This window comes from Cryptomeria japonica, chromosome 2 (genome assembly GCF_030272615.1).
Source record: "Cryptomeria japonica chromosome 2, Sugi_1.0, whole genome shotgun sequence".
NCBI lineage: Eukaryota > Viridiplantae > Streptophyta > Pinopsida > Cupressales > Cupressaceae > Cryptomeria > Cryptomeria japonica.
The window spans coordinates 529,423,683-529,438,556 of record NC_081406.1 but is presented as its reverse complement, the minus strand read 5'-3'; the positions used below and the strand labels follow the sequence as shown (position 1 = coordinate 529,438,556).

Genomic DNA, 14,874 nt, shown 5'->3' with positions numbered 1-14,874 from the left:
TACAGAATGATTTTTCCAAACTAGTGGAGATATTCTAGACTTGTTTGCTCCATTTCTTCTTCCTCTATTGATGACCTTGAGTTGTTTATTACTAGAAGTCTTATTTTTTTATTTCACTTTGTTTTTGGTCTTAGGACTAGCAACATGATGATTTGAATCGATCTTCTTCCTTGGAATTTCATCTACTGTAAAACGTTGTTCTTTTCCATCCATCTTTACTAACACAAAAGTTATCTCATGTTTTGACACGTCCAACAATGGAGATTTTCCCTTTCTCATATCCCAAACCAATAGAGTCCTTGTTTTTCTTCTTCTTACTCAACATTTCATTCAATGAATTTGTGTTGCTTTCACATTTCAGCCTCAACTCATGATCATTCTTATATTTTTCAAATTCTTCTCTAAGATTCACCACCTCTTATTCCTACTTTTGACATTCTTTTTCTTTTGTATCCAACTCTTCCTTCGTTACTTCAATAATATGTTTATCTTCTCCTATCCAAGTTGTCAATGTAGCGATATTTTGATTAGACACTTCAAGACTCTTGCTTAGCTAATTTTGTTCCTTTATGGCTAACTTCTTGTATTTTTAATATTCTTTCCTTATTTTATCTAACTCTTCAAGAGAACCAATCAACTCTCTATCAATATGCATCTTAGCATCAGTCTCACCTTCTTCATTAGTGCTAAATAAGTTTTGATTGCTGGATTGAGATCCACTATCATAATTTGATGTCTTCTCCTCATTTTGGATCTCTTGTGCCATAAATAGCTGAATTTATTTTTCATCTTGACTGCAGCTACTATTTGATCCACTTTCATCATATGCACATTTTCTAGATCCTTTCTTCATCTTCCTTACAAAATTTAATTCAATAGTACTAGGCACTTCATAGATTTTCTTCAACCTATCCCATATATCCTTTGCGGACTTATAGCTCATGAATTTCAAAGACTCTGTATTAGACAACCCATTGAGAATATCATTATTGGCTTCAGTATTGTACTCATATTTCCTTTTAGAATTAGGATAAGTGGGATGAGTAGTAGGAATAGTATAACCATTCTTAACTAACATCCAAACATTGTAGCCTAAGGAGGATATCTATTTTTCCATTCTACTACTCCAAATGAAATAGTTGGTATCATCAAACATTGGTGCAAATTATGACACATACCTAGCCATTGTGTTCACACACCAGAATCTACCCAAGCTAGAGAAATATTATTTGATAGGGAACTTAGTGGCTCTAATACCAATTGTTGGTATGATTATCGTTGCACCAAAAGGTCAACCTATAAATGCCTGAAACAACCACCAGACACATAGAATCCATGAGAGGTAGTTAATCCATGTTGTAAACCTACTGCTTGTGCTACACAACACAAGGAGACCAAGGGAGAAAACCTTGCAACACCCTTTGCTTAAAATCATCTAACAACTCATTCCATCTCTGAGCCAAATATCCAAAAACTATCCTTGTTGAAGTGTTAGCCACATTTTCATATTCTTGATAGAGTTTTTCTCTAATCACCATGATTTAATTCTTTAGGGTAGGTTCATTTATCTTTTGGTTCCAATCATAGAAGATATTACTTGGATCTCCTACCTCAGCCCATAAAGGTAGTAGAACAAATTTTTCCAATTGCTTGTAGGTTTTAAATTACTCACCCAACTATTATCATTTTGTATATAGGACATGAGGGATTCTAATTAAATATCTCCTATATACAACAATGGGTTCCACTATGAATCATAAGGAACAACATAATTATGCAAGTACAACTCACAAAGAAAATTCTTATTCTTAGGGGTCAATGATTGGTATACTACAAAAAAGTCATAGAGAGTCATAAGAGATGGACTCAAACCAAACAAAACTCTTGAAAACTGATAAGAAAAAAATAATTCTCTCAAGTGTAATACATAGACTCTAGGTGGTAGTCTGCATTGGATAATTTTTGGAACTAAATTCATCACATTTTCCACCTTATTTTTCCACCCAACAATATTTGCATCCTTCTTTCTCAGCTCCTCTTGAAATTGTTCCTTCTCCTTTTGCCATGTTTTTTCTTTTTTCATCCATAAGCATCCATAGGTATAGTGCCACTGAGGCCCATGAAAATGGAGAAGGTCTATGTATACCAACTCTAATTCTTCTCTCTCCATGTGTTTTTTTGTTACCTACTTAGCTACTAGTGTAAGGGTTTTCCAATCCACTAGCATGCAGGTCCCTATCATCCATTCCTCATTTATTTCCTCTTCCTATTTCTTTTTGTTCTTGATTAACTTCTTCTCCTTTGGTTTCATTTTCTCTAAATAAGAGCCCACTAGCATAAATTGAAACCTCTTCTACTTTGTCTGATAAATCCACTTCTACCAATTTGTTATCTCCAACATTATTAGAAGATGAAGGTGTTTGCAAAATTGGGGATATTCTATTGAATACCAATCTTTCTTCTATACTAAGTGAAGTATCCTCAAAGTTAGTAGCAATCAGAACAAAAAAATTTCTTGGTAGATGTCCCTTTCTTTTGCTGAGGAATTTTCTTAAGCATGTGGCTTCTCCTAATAGCCTTGATAGGAGCCCTTTCTGCTTTCTTAGTGGCTACAAGCTATACTACCTTTTTAGCTTTCTCTTTTTAGAATCAAGATTTTGAATTTTAACCCTTTTTTATTGGCAATCTTCTCTTTCCCTATTGTTGCCCTCTTTGTCTTCTTGTTTTTGGAGGTATGTGTTGGATATTCTAACACACAAGACAACTGAGAGAGAGGGATGAATCAATTGTACAAACAAATCTAAAATATTTCCTTTAAATCAAATCCTCAACAACTTAACTTTATCACTTAATCCACAAAATGATATGATCATGAAAGAACATGAAAAGAATAACACACCATGCACAATGAAACATCAAATTTTACATGGAAAACCCTATTAGTGAAAAAACCATAGAGAATGAGCTATTCTCAATAAATGAACACCTGTTAGGGTCACACTGGTTAAGATGATTTTTACAAAGAAAGGATTACTACCAGAGGCTCACTATCAAAGGGATCACTACTCGAAAGAAAGAAAGAAAGAAAGGCTCACTACCTAGATGAAGAAAAATAAAAGAGAAAGAATCCACCACTGATGTACCTCTATAACCATAGTATCTGTAGATTCCTTTGGCTCACTTCTTCCAAAAACTAACACATGAAAGTCCACACTTCTCAACAGTTTTCACCAACTCAAACAACACTTATCAAATGATCAGGGAGATGGATCCTCTTTCACACACCTTCATCACATTTAAATTTATTTCACAAAACATATTTTCTCTCTCTTCACGCATACATGCATCATCCTCAAAAAAATCAACCTTTATTTATATCATTCTCACATATGAAAAATCTTCCAAGATTAGCTAAGCATCTTAACGAAGGACAATTCAAATTAGACAGGCACTAAACATTATTGTGATGGAGAAGAATGTAAAATGGACTACAACACATCTTAACTGAGACCAAAATAAGAATCAAACTCATTATACAACGATCCATAATCATCAAAGAAATAATGTGAAGTGTAAACACCTGAGGTCGGATAAAACCTAGAGTAAACACTGTTTAAATTTGAAAACCACACTTTTGAATCCCAAGAACAAATGCAATTTGAATAGAATGAAGCTAGGGACATTATCAACTCATCTCCAAAAATGCAACGCCAAAAATTATAAGGTGGAGAAATGCGGAGCATGCATTTCACATGGAAACATTGTCACGCCGATGAATACAACTTCCTTAGAACATCAATATGGAGCATCAAATTTAGAATATAACATCTCTAAACACTAATTAACGACATATCCAAACCACATGAATAGATGTATAATATAGAGGATATGTGGAGCAAATCTCTCAGCACAACTACACAGGAAACTCAATATCAACTATACGAATTAGTCACTAATGACAACCAAAGAATGTTGACATAAAAGACAACACATCAAAGCTCATTCTAAATTAACTTACAACAATCTCCCCCTTTGTTATTGATGGCAACACATCAACTACAACAACAATATCAATAGCTCTCATACCAAAATTCTCCCCCTTTGCCAATTACTTAGTTACTCACATTTTCTCTCCCATTTTTCCAGTCTTTTTCATTTTCTCTCATCTTCTCATTATATCCAACTTTTCCATCAAGGACAAAGCAGCAAACAAAAAAAATTGTTAGCTCATTCTATTCAACTACTCAAAAAACTCACAACTACACTTAGCTCCCCCTAAGACAAAACCCCAATCATTAGTCGAGAATAATAATATTCATGAAGTTCACTAGACTAATGCACCTCTATATGCATTTAGTTCATAAAAGGAGGGGCAATAACCCCCAATTTCTCCCCGAAGATATTAAAAAGTATCCTTAGCAAGTTCTCTAGTGAATATATTAGCAATCTTTTCCTTTGTGGTTACATAATCAAGCTTCACCTCATTCTCCAAAAAATTGTCCCTAAAAAAATACCGATTTGAAATATGTTTTGTTATTGATTACAGTACCGAATCCTTAGAAATATATATTGCACTACTATTGTCATAGAAGGTAGAAATTGGTTCATCAAACAATATTCCAATGTCCTTTAGTGCTTGTTTCATCCATAATACCTATGTACAACAAGTGGTAGAAGTAATATATTTAGCTTCAATAGTAGACAAAAATGTTGAATCTTCTTTCTCACTAGACCAAGCAACCAACTGGGGTCCAAGGAAAAATGCACCCCCAATTGTACTTTTCCTATCATCTGCACAACCAGCCCAATCTACATTGGTATAAGAAATAAGAGTAAAATTAGATCTTTTGGGATACCACAAATCATATTCTTTTATTCCTTTTAAGTATCCAAAAATTCTTTTGACAACATTTCTAGCGCTGAAATGAATCTAGCCACAAGACAAACAACATGCATAATATCTTGTCTAGTAGTAGTCAAGTACAATAATCCTCCAATCATTGATCTATATTTGCTCTCATAAATCTTCAAAGATTCAACATATTTTCTCAACTTACAAGTAGTAGCCATAGGACTACATATAGTTATAGCATTTTCCATTCCAAACCTCTTCAACATTTCTTTAACATACCTAGAATGTGAAATAAATATACCATGATCCTTCTGACTAACATGCAAACCAAGAAATAAATTCATTTCCCCGATCATAGACATTTCAAACTCTTCTTGCATCTCACCAGAAAACTTATTGCACATACCATCATTTCCTCCAAAGATTATATCATCCACATAAATGACTACAATCAAGATATTATTTTCTGTAACCTTAAAATAGAGATTACCATCAGTAGTACTTTTTATCAATCCTTGCATACCAAGATCTGGGAGCTTGATTCAATCCACATAGTGCCTTCTTCAATTTGTAGAACATATTCTAATAGCTTGAATCCTTCTGGTTGTTCTATATATACTTCCTCTTTCAATTCTCCATTCAAGAATACATACATCACATCCATTTAATAGACCTTGAAATCCTTATGTTAAAAAATCTAGAAACATTTTGATAACTTCCATTCTTGCCATAAGAGAATTTATTTCATCAAAATTTATTCCTTCTACCTGTAAGTACCCTTTACATACAAGTCTTGCCTTATTCCTTGCTATGTGTCATTCATCCAGTTTGTTCTGAAATACCCATTTAGTTCCTATCACACTCTTGTTAGCTATTCTTGGAACAAGTTCCCAAGTTTGATTCTTCTCAATATGTTCCAATTCTTCTTTCATAGCTTTCATCTAATGTTGATCACTGCAGGCTTCTTTTGTTGTTTTTGGCTCTGTCTCAAAAATTAAGTATACATTCACTTGTTCTTCAATAACTTTACTTAGTCTGATAACACCTTTGTTTTTATCTCTAATAATCTATTTCTCTAAATGATTCTTTTGCACATACCTTGGAGTCTTAGGAGAAATTTGCAAAGTATCTTCCTTATCATTCTGTACTTTTGTTTCTGCAGTCTTTTCTTCTCCTGGCTTATCGGTAAACTCATATTCATATCTCATCTCTACAACTATATTCTTCAAAGTGTCTTCATCAACCTTCACATTTGTGCTTTCAACGATTCTTCTCAGTCTTTTGTTATAACATCTGTAAGATTTTCTTTTGGTAGAATAGCCAATGAATATACCTTCATCAGCTCGTGTCAAACTTTCCCAAATTTTTGTCATCTCTTCTGATATAGCATTTACTTCCAAATAATCTGAAATATTTCACAGACGGAGTCCTTCCATACCAAAGATCATAAGATATCTTCCAATAATTTCTTCTAATCAACACTTTGTTAAGTGTGTATACTGCAGTAAATATTGGTTCTTTCCAGTAGATTTCTAGTAGACTTGTTGCATTCATCATTTGTCTAGTAGCCTCTTGAATTGTTCTATTCATCCTTTCAACTACACCATTTTGTTGTGGCGTCCTAGGAGCAGATAGATGTCTTCTTATCCCATGATTCTCAAAAAAAGTATTGATTTCATTGGAAGTAAACTTTCCACCTCTATCAAACCTCAAACATTTGATTCTTCTATCTATCTAATTTTCAACCATAGCCTTGAATTTCTTGAACTTTTCTAGAGCTTCAAAATTTTCTTTTAAGAAAGTAACCCAATACATTCTAGGGTAATCATCAATTAGGAGCATGAAATACCTACCACCTTGTTGACTTCTTGTTCTAGTCAGACCACAGATATCAATGTGTACTAATTCCAACACTCTAGTGGAGGATTGTTCCTTAACTTTAAAACTTCTCCTTGTTTGTTTTCAAACTTGACATTCTTTACAGATAGAATTAACAGGCTTTGTAATATTCAAAAAATATCTCACAACTTGATTTGAACAAATCCTCACCAGATTATTAAAATTAATGTTACACATCCTTTGATACCATAGCCAACTCTCATTGATATGTACCATCAAGTAATATCCACCAACTGTCCTCAATTGATAAATATTTCCATCTATCCTATTTCCTGTTGCAATCATAGTTCCAATTTTTTTTCTAATCTCACATCCATCATCTATCTTTTGTAGGTAGATAGTTATATTGTCTTCATCATCCATCTTCAAGCATTCACATTTTGTTTTAGCATTCTGCAACTTATCTTGTTTGACCGTATCATCTCCTTCATAAGTCTTCTCTAATTTATTCCAAACCTCATGAGAATATTTCAAAGATACAACTTTTGTTAATTCAGTCTTAGAAAGAGCACTAAAGATAGCAAACCTTGTCTTCTATTTGTCTTCAAATTAATAGATCTCATCTAGAGTGTTCATCCCAGTCTCTGGTTTAGTGTAATTTTGTGTAATAGTATTCTAGACTTCATAGCCAAAATAAATTAGATAACCTTGCATCATCACTTTCTAGAAAGCATGGTCAGGTCCTGAAACAGAGCGATTGTCAGTTTTTGTGCCATTAGGAGCTCCTCAAGTGGTTAAGCTCTTCTTCAAGGAACTAAATATTTGACACCAATTGTTGAATGTTCTAACACATAGGAAAAATGAGAGGGGGGTAAATTAGTTGTACAAACAAATCTAAAATATTTTCTTTGAATCGTATCCTTTATAGCAACTTAGCTTTATCACTTAATCCACAAAAAAGATATGATCATGAAAGAACATGAAAAGAAGAACACACCATGCACAATCAAACCCCATATTTTATGTGGAAAACCATATTAGGAAAAAAACCACAGAGAATGTTATTCTCAATATATAAAAACATGTTAGGGTGACATCGATTAAGGTGATTTTTACAAAGAAAGGCTCATTTCTAGAAGCTCGCTACCAAAGGGATCATTGCATGAAAGAAAGAAAGAAAGAAAGGCTCATTATCAGAGGGCTCACTACCTAGATGAAGAAGAATAAAAGAGAAAGAATCCACCATTGATGTACCTTTTCAAGCATAAGATGTATGGATACCTTTGGCTCACTACTTCTGGTGGCCAACACATGAAAGCCCGCACTGCTCAACACTTTTCACCAACACAAACAACACTATCAAATGATCGGGGAGATAATATATCCTCTTTCAAACACCTTCATCACATTTAACTTTTTTCCATAACACACATTCACTCTCTCTTCACACACACATACATCATCCTCACAGATGCAAAATCTCTCAAGGTTGGCTAAGCTTCTTAACTTAACACAATTCAAATTAGGTCAAAACTAAATATTCCCATGATGGAGAAGAATTTAAAGTGGACCACAACACATCCTAACTAAGACCAAAATAAGCATCAAACATGTTATACAATAATCCATAATCATTGGAGAAATAATGTGAAGTGTAAGCTCCTGAGGTTGGCCTAACCTAGAGTAAACTTTGAAACCATGCTTTTGAAGCCCAAAGACATGTGAGAACTAAATAGAATGAAGATAAGGACATTATCAACTCATCTCAAAAACAACAACACCAAAAATCATAAGGCAGAGAAATGAGAAGCATGCATTTAACATGGAAACACTCTCAAACACTGGCACACACTGGTGAACACAACTTCCTTAGCATAACAATTTGGATCACCAAATCTTTAATATAACATCTCTAAACACTAATGAATACTAAGAGAGGGGGGTGAATTAGTATGCCAAAAATTAGTGTACCTAAACACTTTACTAGACTAACAGTAAACCAGTAAAACAATTTAGCAGACAAATCAGTTAGCACATATGCAAACCAAATAGAAAATAATGCATTCACCCACAAAAGCACAAACACCATAACATAAGAGATTTTGACATGGAAACCCAAATGGGAAAAACCATGGTGAGGTGGAACTTACAAGTAACTATCTGCAGAATAGGAACCAGACCGGTTAAGGTCATACAATGTTCTTTACCAGAACAGATCCTATTAAGAATCTCAATCTCTGTTAGGAGATAAGTCCGATTAAAGACTACCTTGCTAGAGGCTTTTAGATCCACAGATGTGAACCACCTTGTTAGAGGATTTACCAAAGGCTTTTGGGCCTACTCGGTTAAGGGCTTCAGACTTGTCAAAGATGTGAGTAATCAACAAGTGAGTGATCTAGCAAATAGCACAGATTGCTTGGTTAGATCCTTGAAAGCTCGTTCCTAATGCATTCTAGCATTACTTCAGTCTTCGACACATTCACACTCTCTCTAACTCATCAACCACCTTAAAACCCTAGCAACAACATAAAACCCTAGACATGATGTCCTTATAAAGGAATCTGATTTCATGTCGGTCCAATAGGATTACAATACAATTTCCTAGGTTCAATGCATCTAGACATATTCTGTAGCACGACACAAAAAGCACCGTTAAAGTGTCGGCACCATCAAACAATCGGTGGATGGTAACTCATCACAAAATGGTGGTTGGTAACTCATCATAGAGTATTACCGGTTCATACAAAATACTGGTTGCCGGTTTGATAAAAAATGAAGACTGGGAAATATGTGATCTACCACTTTGATCCTTCGTACCACTTGACATCCTTGAACCACTTGGGGTCATCATACCACTTCAGATCGGTAAACACTTTCTGCAAAACACTGATAGGCTAAAGACTATAATATATCATACCAGTTGGAACAAATACCGGTTGAACTTTAACTCATACATACAAAAGTGATCTCAATGCAAGTGTGTGTCCATCAATGACAATCACAACATAATCATCAAAAATGGCAACAATCTCCCCCTTTGGCATTGATGGCAACACTTAGGAAAATTTTGACATCTAAGTGTTTTACAACAAAAATATGCCATAATCAAAATTACTCCCCCTAAGCATATACACTATCCCTTTTGTAGAATATACAATGTATACTACTTCTTAACATGAAAGTATACATCAAAACATTCAAAATTTATACTTCTCCCCCTTTGCCAACAATGACAACAAAAATAATATTGCAGACCAACCCCTATTTCATTAGTATTAAAAGAATAAGTGTTTATGACAATAAAGAGTAAAACTTATCAAAAACTGATTTGAAGTCTTGCAAAAATTGTTTCATAGACAAGGACTAGGACTCAAGTAGGGAGGTAGCCACTTCTTTCTCCATCTTCATCTGGGAGACCTGTTCTTCCATGGCGTCTATTGTGCTCATCTTTTGAGTCACCGTTAAGACATCCAGATTGAGATAACATTTATGAAGTATTTGTAGGCTTGGGAGTAGAACTAGTTGTAGTTCCTACAAATCTCAAGTCCAATTGCTGATTTCCAACTCTAATTTGGTAGACTGGATATGAAATCGGTGAACAGTTTGCCCATAAGCTGTAAAAGAGTCATATGGTGGCTTGAAGGTGCTCATATATAATACAAGTCAGATTGTAGCTTTTGCTTCTGTACAAGCACATCATCACAGAAGAGATAGGGTTGGAAAATCTTACTCAGTAGTAGATTCCCCTCATCCAGAGCATTCCTTATGTCTTTTTGAGCTTTTTGCAGTTCGGACTGGATCTCATTAAGCTTCTTCACTAGGGAAATGTTGAGAGCCTTTTGATGATCTTTCTTGGCATTTGCCTCTACTACCTCTTCTAGGCTCTGCACCTGATCATCCACTATGGTGCATAGGAGCTTCAATTGTGCCAGTGATGAATCAGTATTGGGGAGGTTTGTGTCGAGTAACAAACCGGTAAGAGTGTCCACCGTAGCTTAGATCACATCTTGCTCCTTCTTCCTCCTTACCACTTCAAGGTGGTCTTGAGCAACCTCAATGCTCTGTAGAAGCTCCATTTCATTTGTAGACTGGAGGTCAATAGGACTGGTGAGGTTAGCCAGTTTGGTTTGACTATCGATTGCCTTTGGAGTCTCCATCTAAGTGTTTTTTGTCGCTTCTTCTTTCTCTGTAGCTCTTAACTTTTCCTCTCCTGTCTTTTTCTTTTCCTCTTCTTCTATTTTCCTTTTCTCTTCTTTCCTTTACTTTTCTTCTTCTTCATCCTTTTTCTTCTGCTCCTCTTCCTGCTGCTTCTTCTCCTCTTCCTTTTTCTTTTCTTCATCTTTCCACTTCTTTTCTTCTTCATTCTTCTTCTTCTCTTCTTCCTTCTTCCTCTTCTCCTCTTCATCCTTCTTCTTTTCCTCTTCCTTCTTTCTCTTCTCCTCTTCATCCTTCTTCTTCTCCTCTTCATCCTTCTTCTTCTTCTCCTCTTGCTTCTTTGCTTCATCCTTTTTGTCCTCTGCTTCCTTTTGCTTTTCTACCTATTCTACCTGCTTCTCCTTTCTTGTTTCTTCTGATGGTGCATCTTGAGTAACATTTTCACCTTCTAAGGCATCTACATCAATGTGGTCCATTTATTCTGTGACTAGTTCTTCTTCACTATCATACACCTCATCCGGTTTGCTAGTTTCCGGTTCCCGCTCAGCTTTTCTGTTGGCTTCAGCCCCTTGATGCATCTTAAGAGATTCTTGAGCATGAGTATGTGTATCCTTGATCACTTCTTGACCCTTTCCTTCTAGTAATAGGAGTCTTCTTCTTCTCATGAAGAAGAGGCCTTTGTATTTATTCATAACTTCAAAAAGTTCTGAATTAGATACATCAAGAAAATGTTGAGCAAATATTTTCTCCCTCATTTCCTGTTCCTTTTCTATGGCAATGCGCCATTTATTGTCTAAAGAATTATACAAATAATTTGGTGTCTCAAATCTAATTTCTGAAGGTGACTGGTCATTAACACTTAAATACCTAATGATTTCCTATTCAACTGCTTCCTTTTCATCATCATTGAAATCATCAAAACAATCAATCAAATCATTCAACACTTTTCTCCTAATATTCTTTATAGTTCTTTGACAATGTGTCAAAGGTTTGCAAGAAGAAATGTCAATATTTACCAATGCCGATGATGTCAGTTCATTCTTTGTCTTTTTCTTTGTTTCTCTTGTCTTCTTGGGGTTTTCTTCAGACACAGTTTCTTTTGAGTCTGGTGAATTATTCCTTGTCTTTCTCTTCCTCTCAAAGACTTTGGTAGGTGTTGCTTATGGTTTCTTCTTTGCATGTGACCGCTTGGTCACTTTGGGACTGGCTGCAGTAATCGATGCCGATGCCGAAGGCACTACCTTTCCTTTCTTTTCAGAGGGTTCTACAACCAGTGCAACCCTTTCCAAATAGGTACTGGTTCTCTTTTCCTTAGGATCAAGGGGTGAGGCGATTAGGGTAGAAGCATACCTATCCAACATATCATACATCACCTCATAGCCCATAGGCTCTACTTCTTCCTATTTGGGCTCAATGGCCTCCATTATGCATTCATCCACATTGATGATAAAGTAGATGTCCTCTTCATATTTCTTGACAATGTCATTGGATATCCTCATCCTTAGGCTCATCTTGCTTCTAAACTCATCAGAGTACTTGTTCAAAACTTTAGGGTAACCAGTTCCAACTGCTTGTAGGCTCTCTTTGATCTACTTGGTAACCGGTTGTTCGACAGACCACTGAATATCTCCAACTCCTGGGAAATAACCTTGGAAGTAGAAGAATAACCCTACTAGTAGTTGTCCAAACTTGAACCTCTATGCATTGTCCTTTTTGATCGACTTAAGATTCAACATAAGTTGTCTTTGCATTCAGGTGCACAGATCAAATGATGCATCCTCCTTGATCATCCTATAAGCGACATTTACTACTGAAGCAGAGACAAAATTAATTTTGTTGGCAGAGAACGTCTGGTAGCCTATCACCATGCAGACATACTTGACCAGATCATCCTTGATTGAGTTGATGGTCATGCCACATGAATCACTCACTGAACTGGTGAGCTTGGACATTTCAGTCTTGCTAACCTTCATTAGGGATGGCACTTCCCCTGTATTGTAGAAACTAGTGATGACTTGAATTGCTTTCGGCATGATATCATGTGTTCTCTCAAGATACATCTTGTCACCATGAACTTTTCTCAAAATGATTCGAATGTGGTCATCTATGAAATCCTCTAGGAAGTCAGCCGCATTGTGAAGCTTCTTCTTCTCCAAGATGCTATACTCCGGTTTGATCTTTTTATCCTTCCCATAGAATAGACCTAGCTAAGAATGGATCACAAGAGACCCTGGGTCTTTGATTTTGCAGTCTATGTAATCAGAACTCCCTTCTTCTACTATAACACCAGCCAGTACTTGAGACAAGGCATTATATTTTGATTTTCATTGTATGAAGTCCATAGAATCAACAGTTGCATTAGAACTATCATGAGATGCGGAAGCCATGATAAAATAGAAAACTTGAAAAATACCTTTTAGAAATCAAGAATTTAGGGTTTGCAAATTCCACTTCGCCTCACACTTTGTCAGTTGTTGAATCATCGCTTTGAGGTCTTCTCTTGATCATTTGATATTTTCTTCTGAATCTTCTTCAGGGTTTTGAGATTTCTTTGAATCGCAACACAAGTCACTTTTTCTTCGCTCTGCACTTGAAAAAATTCTTCTCTCAAAAAATGATAGTGAGAAATGATTTGAAAATTCCTTTTAAACATATTCCTCTCCTACCATAATAAATGCTCCACCATTAGGGCATAAACCCTAATTTTCCTGTTATCATTTTCAGTCTTCTACCAAATGATAGGTATCACATACTAGTTAAGGTCTTTTATTGGCATAAACCGAGGGGTTTGAAACATTTCACCATTTTCTCCCCCTAAGCTTTTCTGAAGCTTAGTTTGTCGGTTCTGTGATTTCCACACTAGGTGTAGAAACTGGTTCTTCTTGCAACACTCCTAGTTTCTTTTTCCAAGTTTTGTTCATATCCGCTTGAACAGTGTCAATATCAATCTTTCCTTTCGTAGTGACCGATATATCATCCGATATACTCTTTCTACTTCTGTAGAATCTTGCTGAATGACCCAGTTTGTTGCAATGATAGCAAACCATTCCAGGTGCTCTCCAAGGTCCATTATTCATGTTTCCACTCTTCCTCCTGCATGTTGTAGCTATGTGACCATGGCCATGGCAAATCCAATAGTTTTCTCTCCATCTAGTTGCCGCTTGATAGCCACCACTTCCTGACTGATGATTAAAGGCATTAAACCGGTTGTGATTCTGGTTCACAAAAGGTTCCGGACCAACTCCTTGAGTCCTCTAAGGATATCTTCTAGTGTTGTTCATAATAGACCTACATTCAGATGCTCTATGCCCAAACTTGTTGCATGCATAACAATTACCATTGAATCTATAGGATCTAGGCTTATCATTTAGAAAATAAGGAAAATTATTATAAGCCTTACTCCTACATACATTAGCAGTATGTCCTTCTTTAAGATAATTAAAACAAATAGGTTTGAACTTTTGCTTACCTTTATCTTTGAATGTTGGTTGCCTATTTGATGCTTAAGCATTTGCACCAGAGGTCTCACCTTGCTCATGACTGGAGTAACCAAGTCCATTAGTATTCTTGACAGGTTCGGCTGATTCAAGCTTTTTCTCTAGCTTAACAGTACTCTTATTGAACTTAGCAAGTATTTCGTTTGACTCAGAGAGTTCTTTGGAAATAGCAGCATTTGTTTTCATCAGGTTTGCATTCTCAGATATGGCCATGTTCAGTTCTCCTTGCATGTCTTCCTTTTCAACTTTTCTCTCATGGAGTTGAGCAATTAGGGCACTGATCTCTTGCTTCAGCTTGGAGATTTCATGATCTTTGTCTTTAACCAGATCTTTAGCTTTCCTCCAGTTTTCAAGCTCTTGGCACATTTGAATAGTCAGTCCTTCCAACTCTTTTCTCAGGTTGGAATTGGATTCATTCAGCTTTTCTACTTCTTGAATTAGGGCTTCCATGTCCGCTTAATCAAAAGAACTATTTTTAAATAGCTCCATCAGCTTTTCAGCATGTTCTCTCCTTTTTGCTTGAGAGGCCTT

General features: G+C 35.7%; 1 protein-coding gene across 1 annotated transcript in view; it reads right to left on the bottom strand.

Annotated features, from left to right (window-relative positions):
• The window catches only part of LOC131865106 (uncharacterized), an 80,307-nt gene that overhangs the window by 44,706 nt on the left and 20,727 nt on the right, over positions 1–14,874 (bottom strand). Inside the window, exon 2 of the mRNA XM_059215312.1 lies at positions 5,951–6,096. Within this exon, the coding sequence (XP_059071295.1) occupies positions 5,951–6,096 (146 nt within the window). The remainder of the gene's footprint in view (positions 1–5,950; positions 6,097–14,874) is intronic.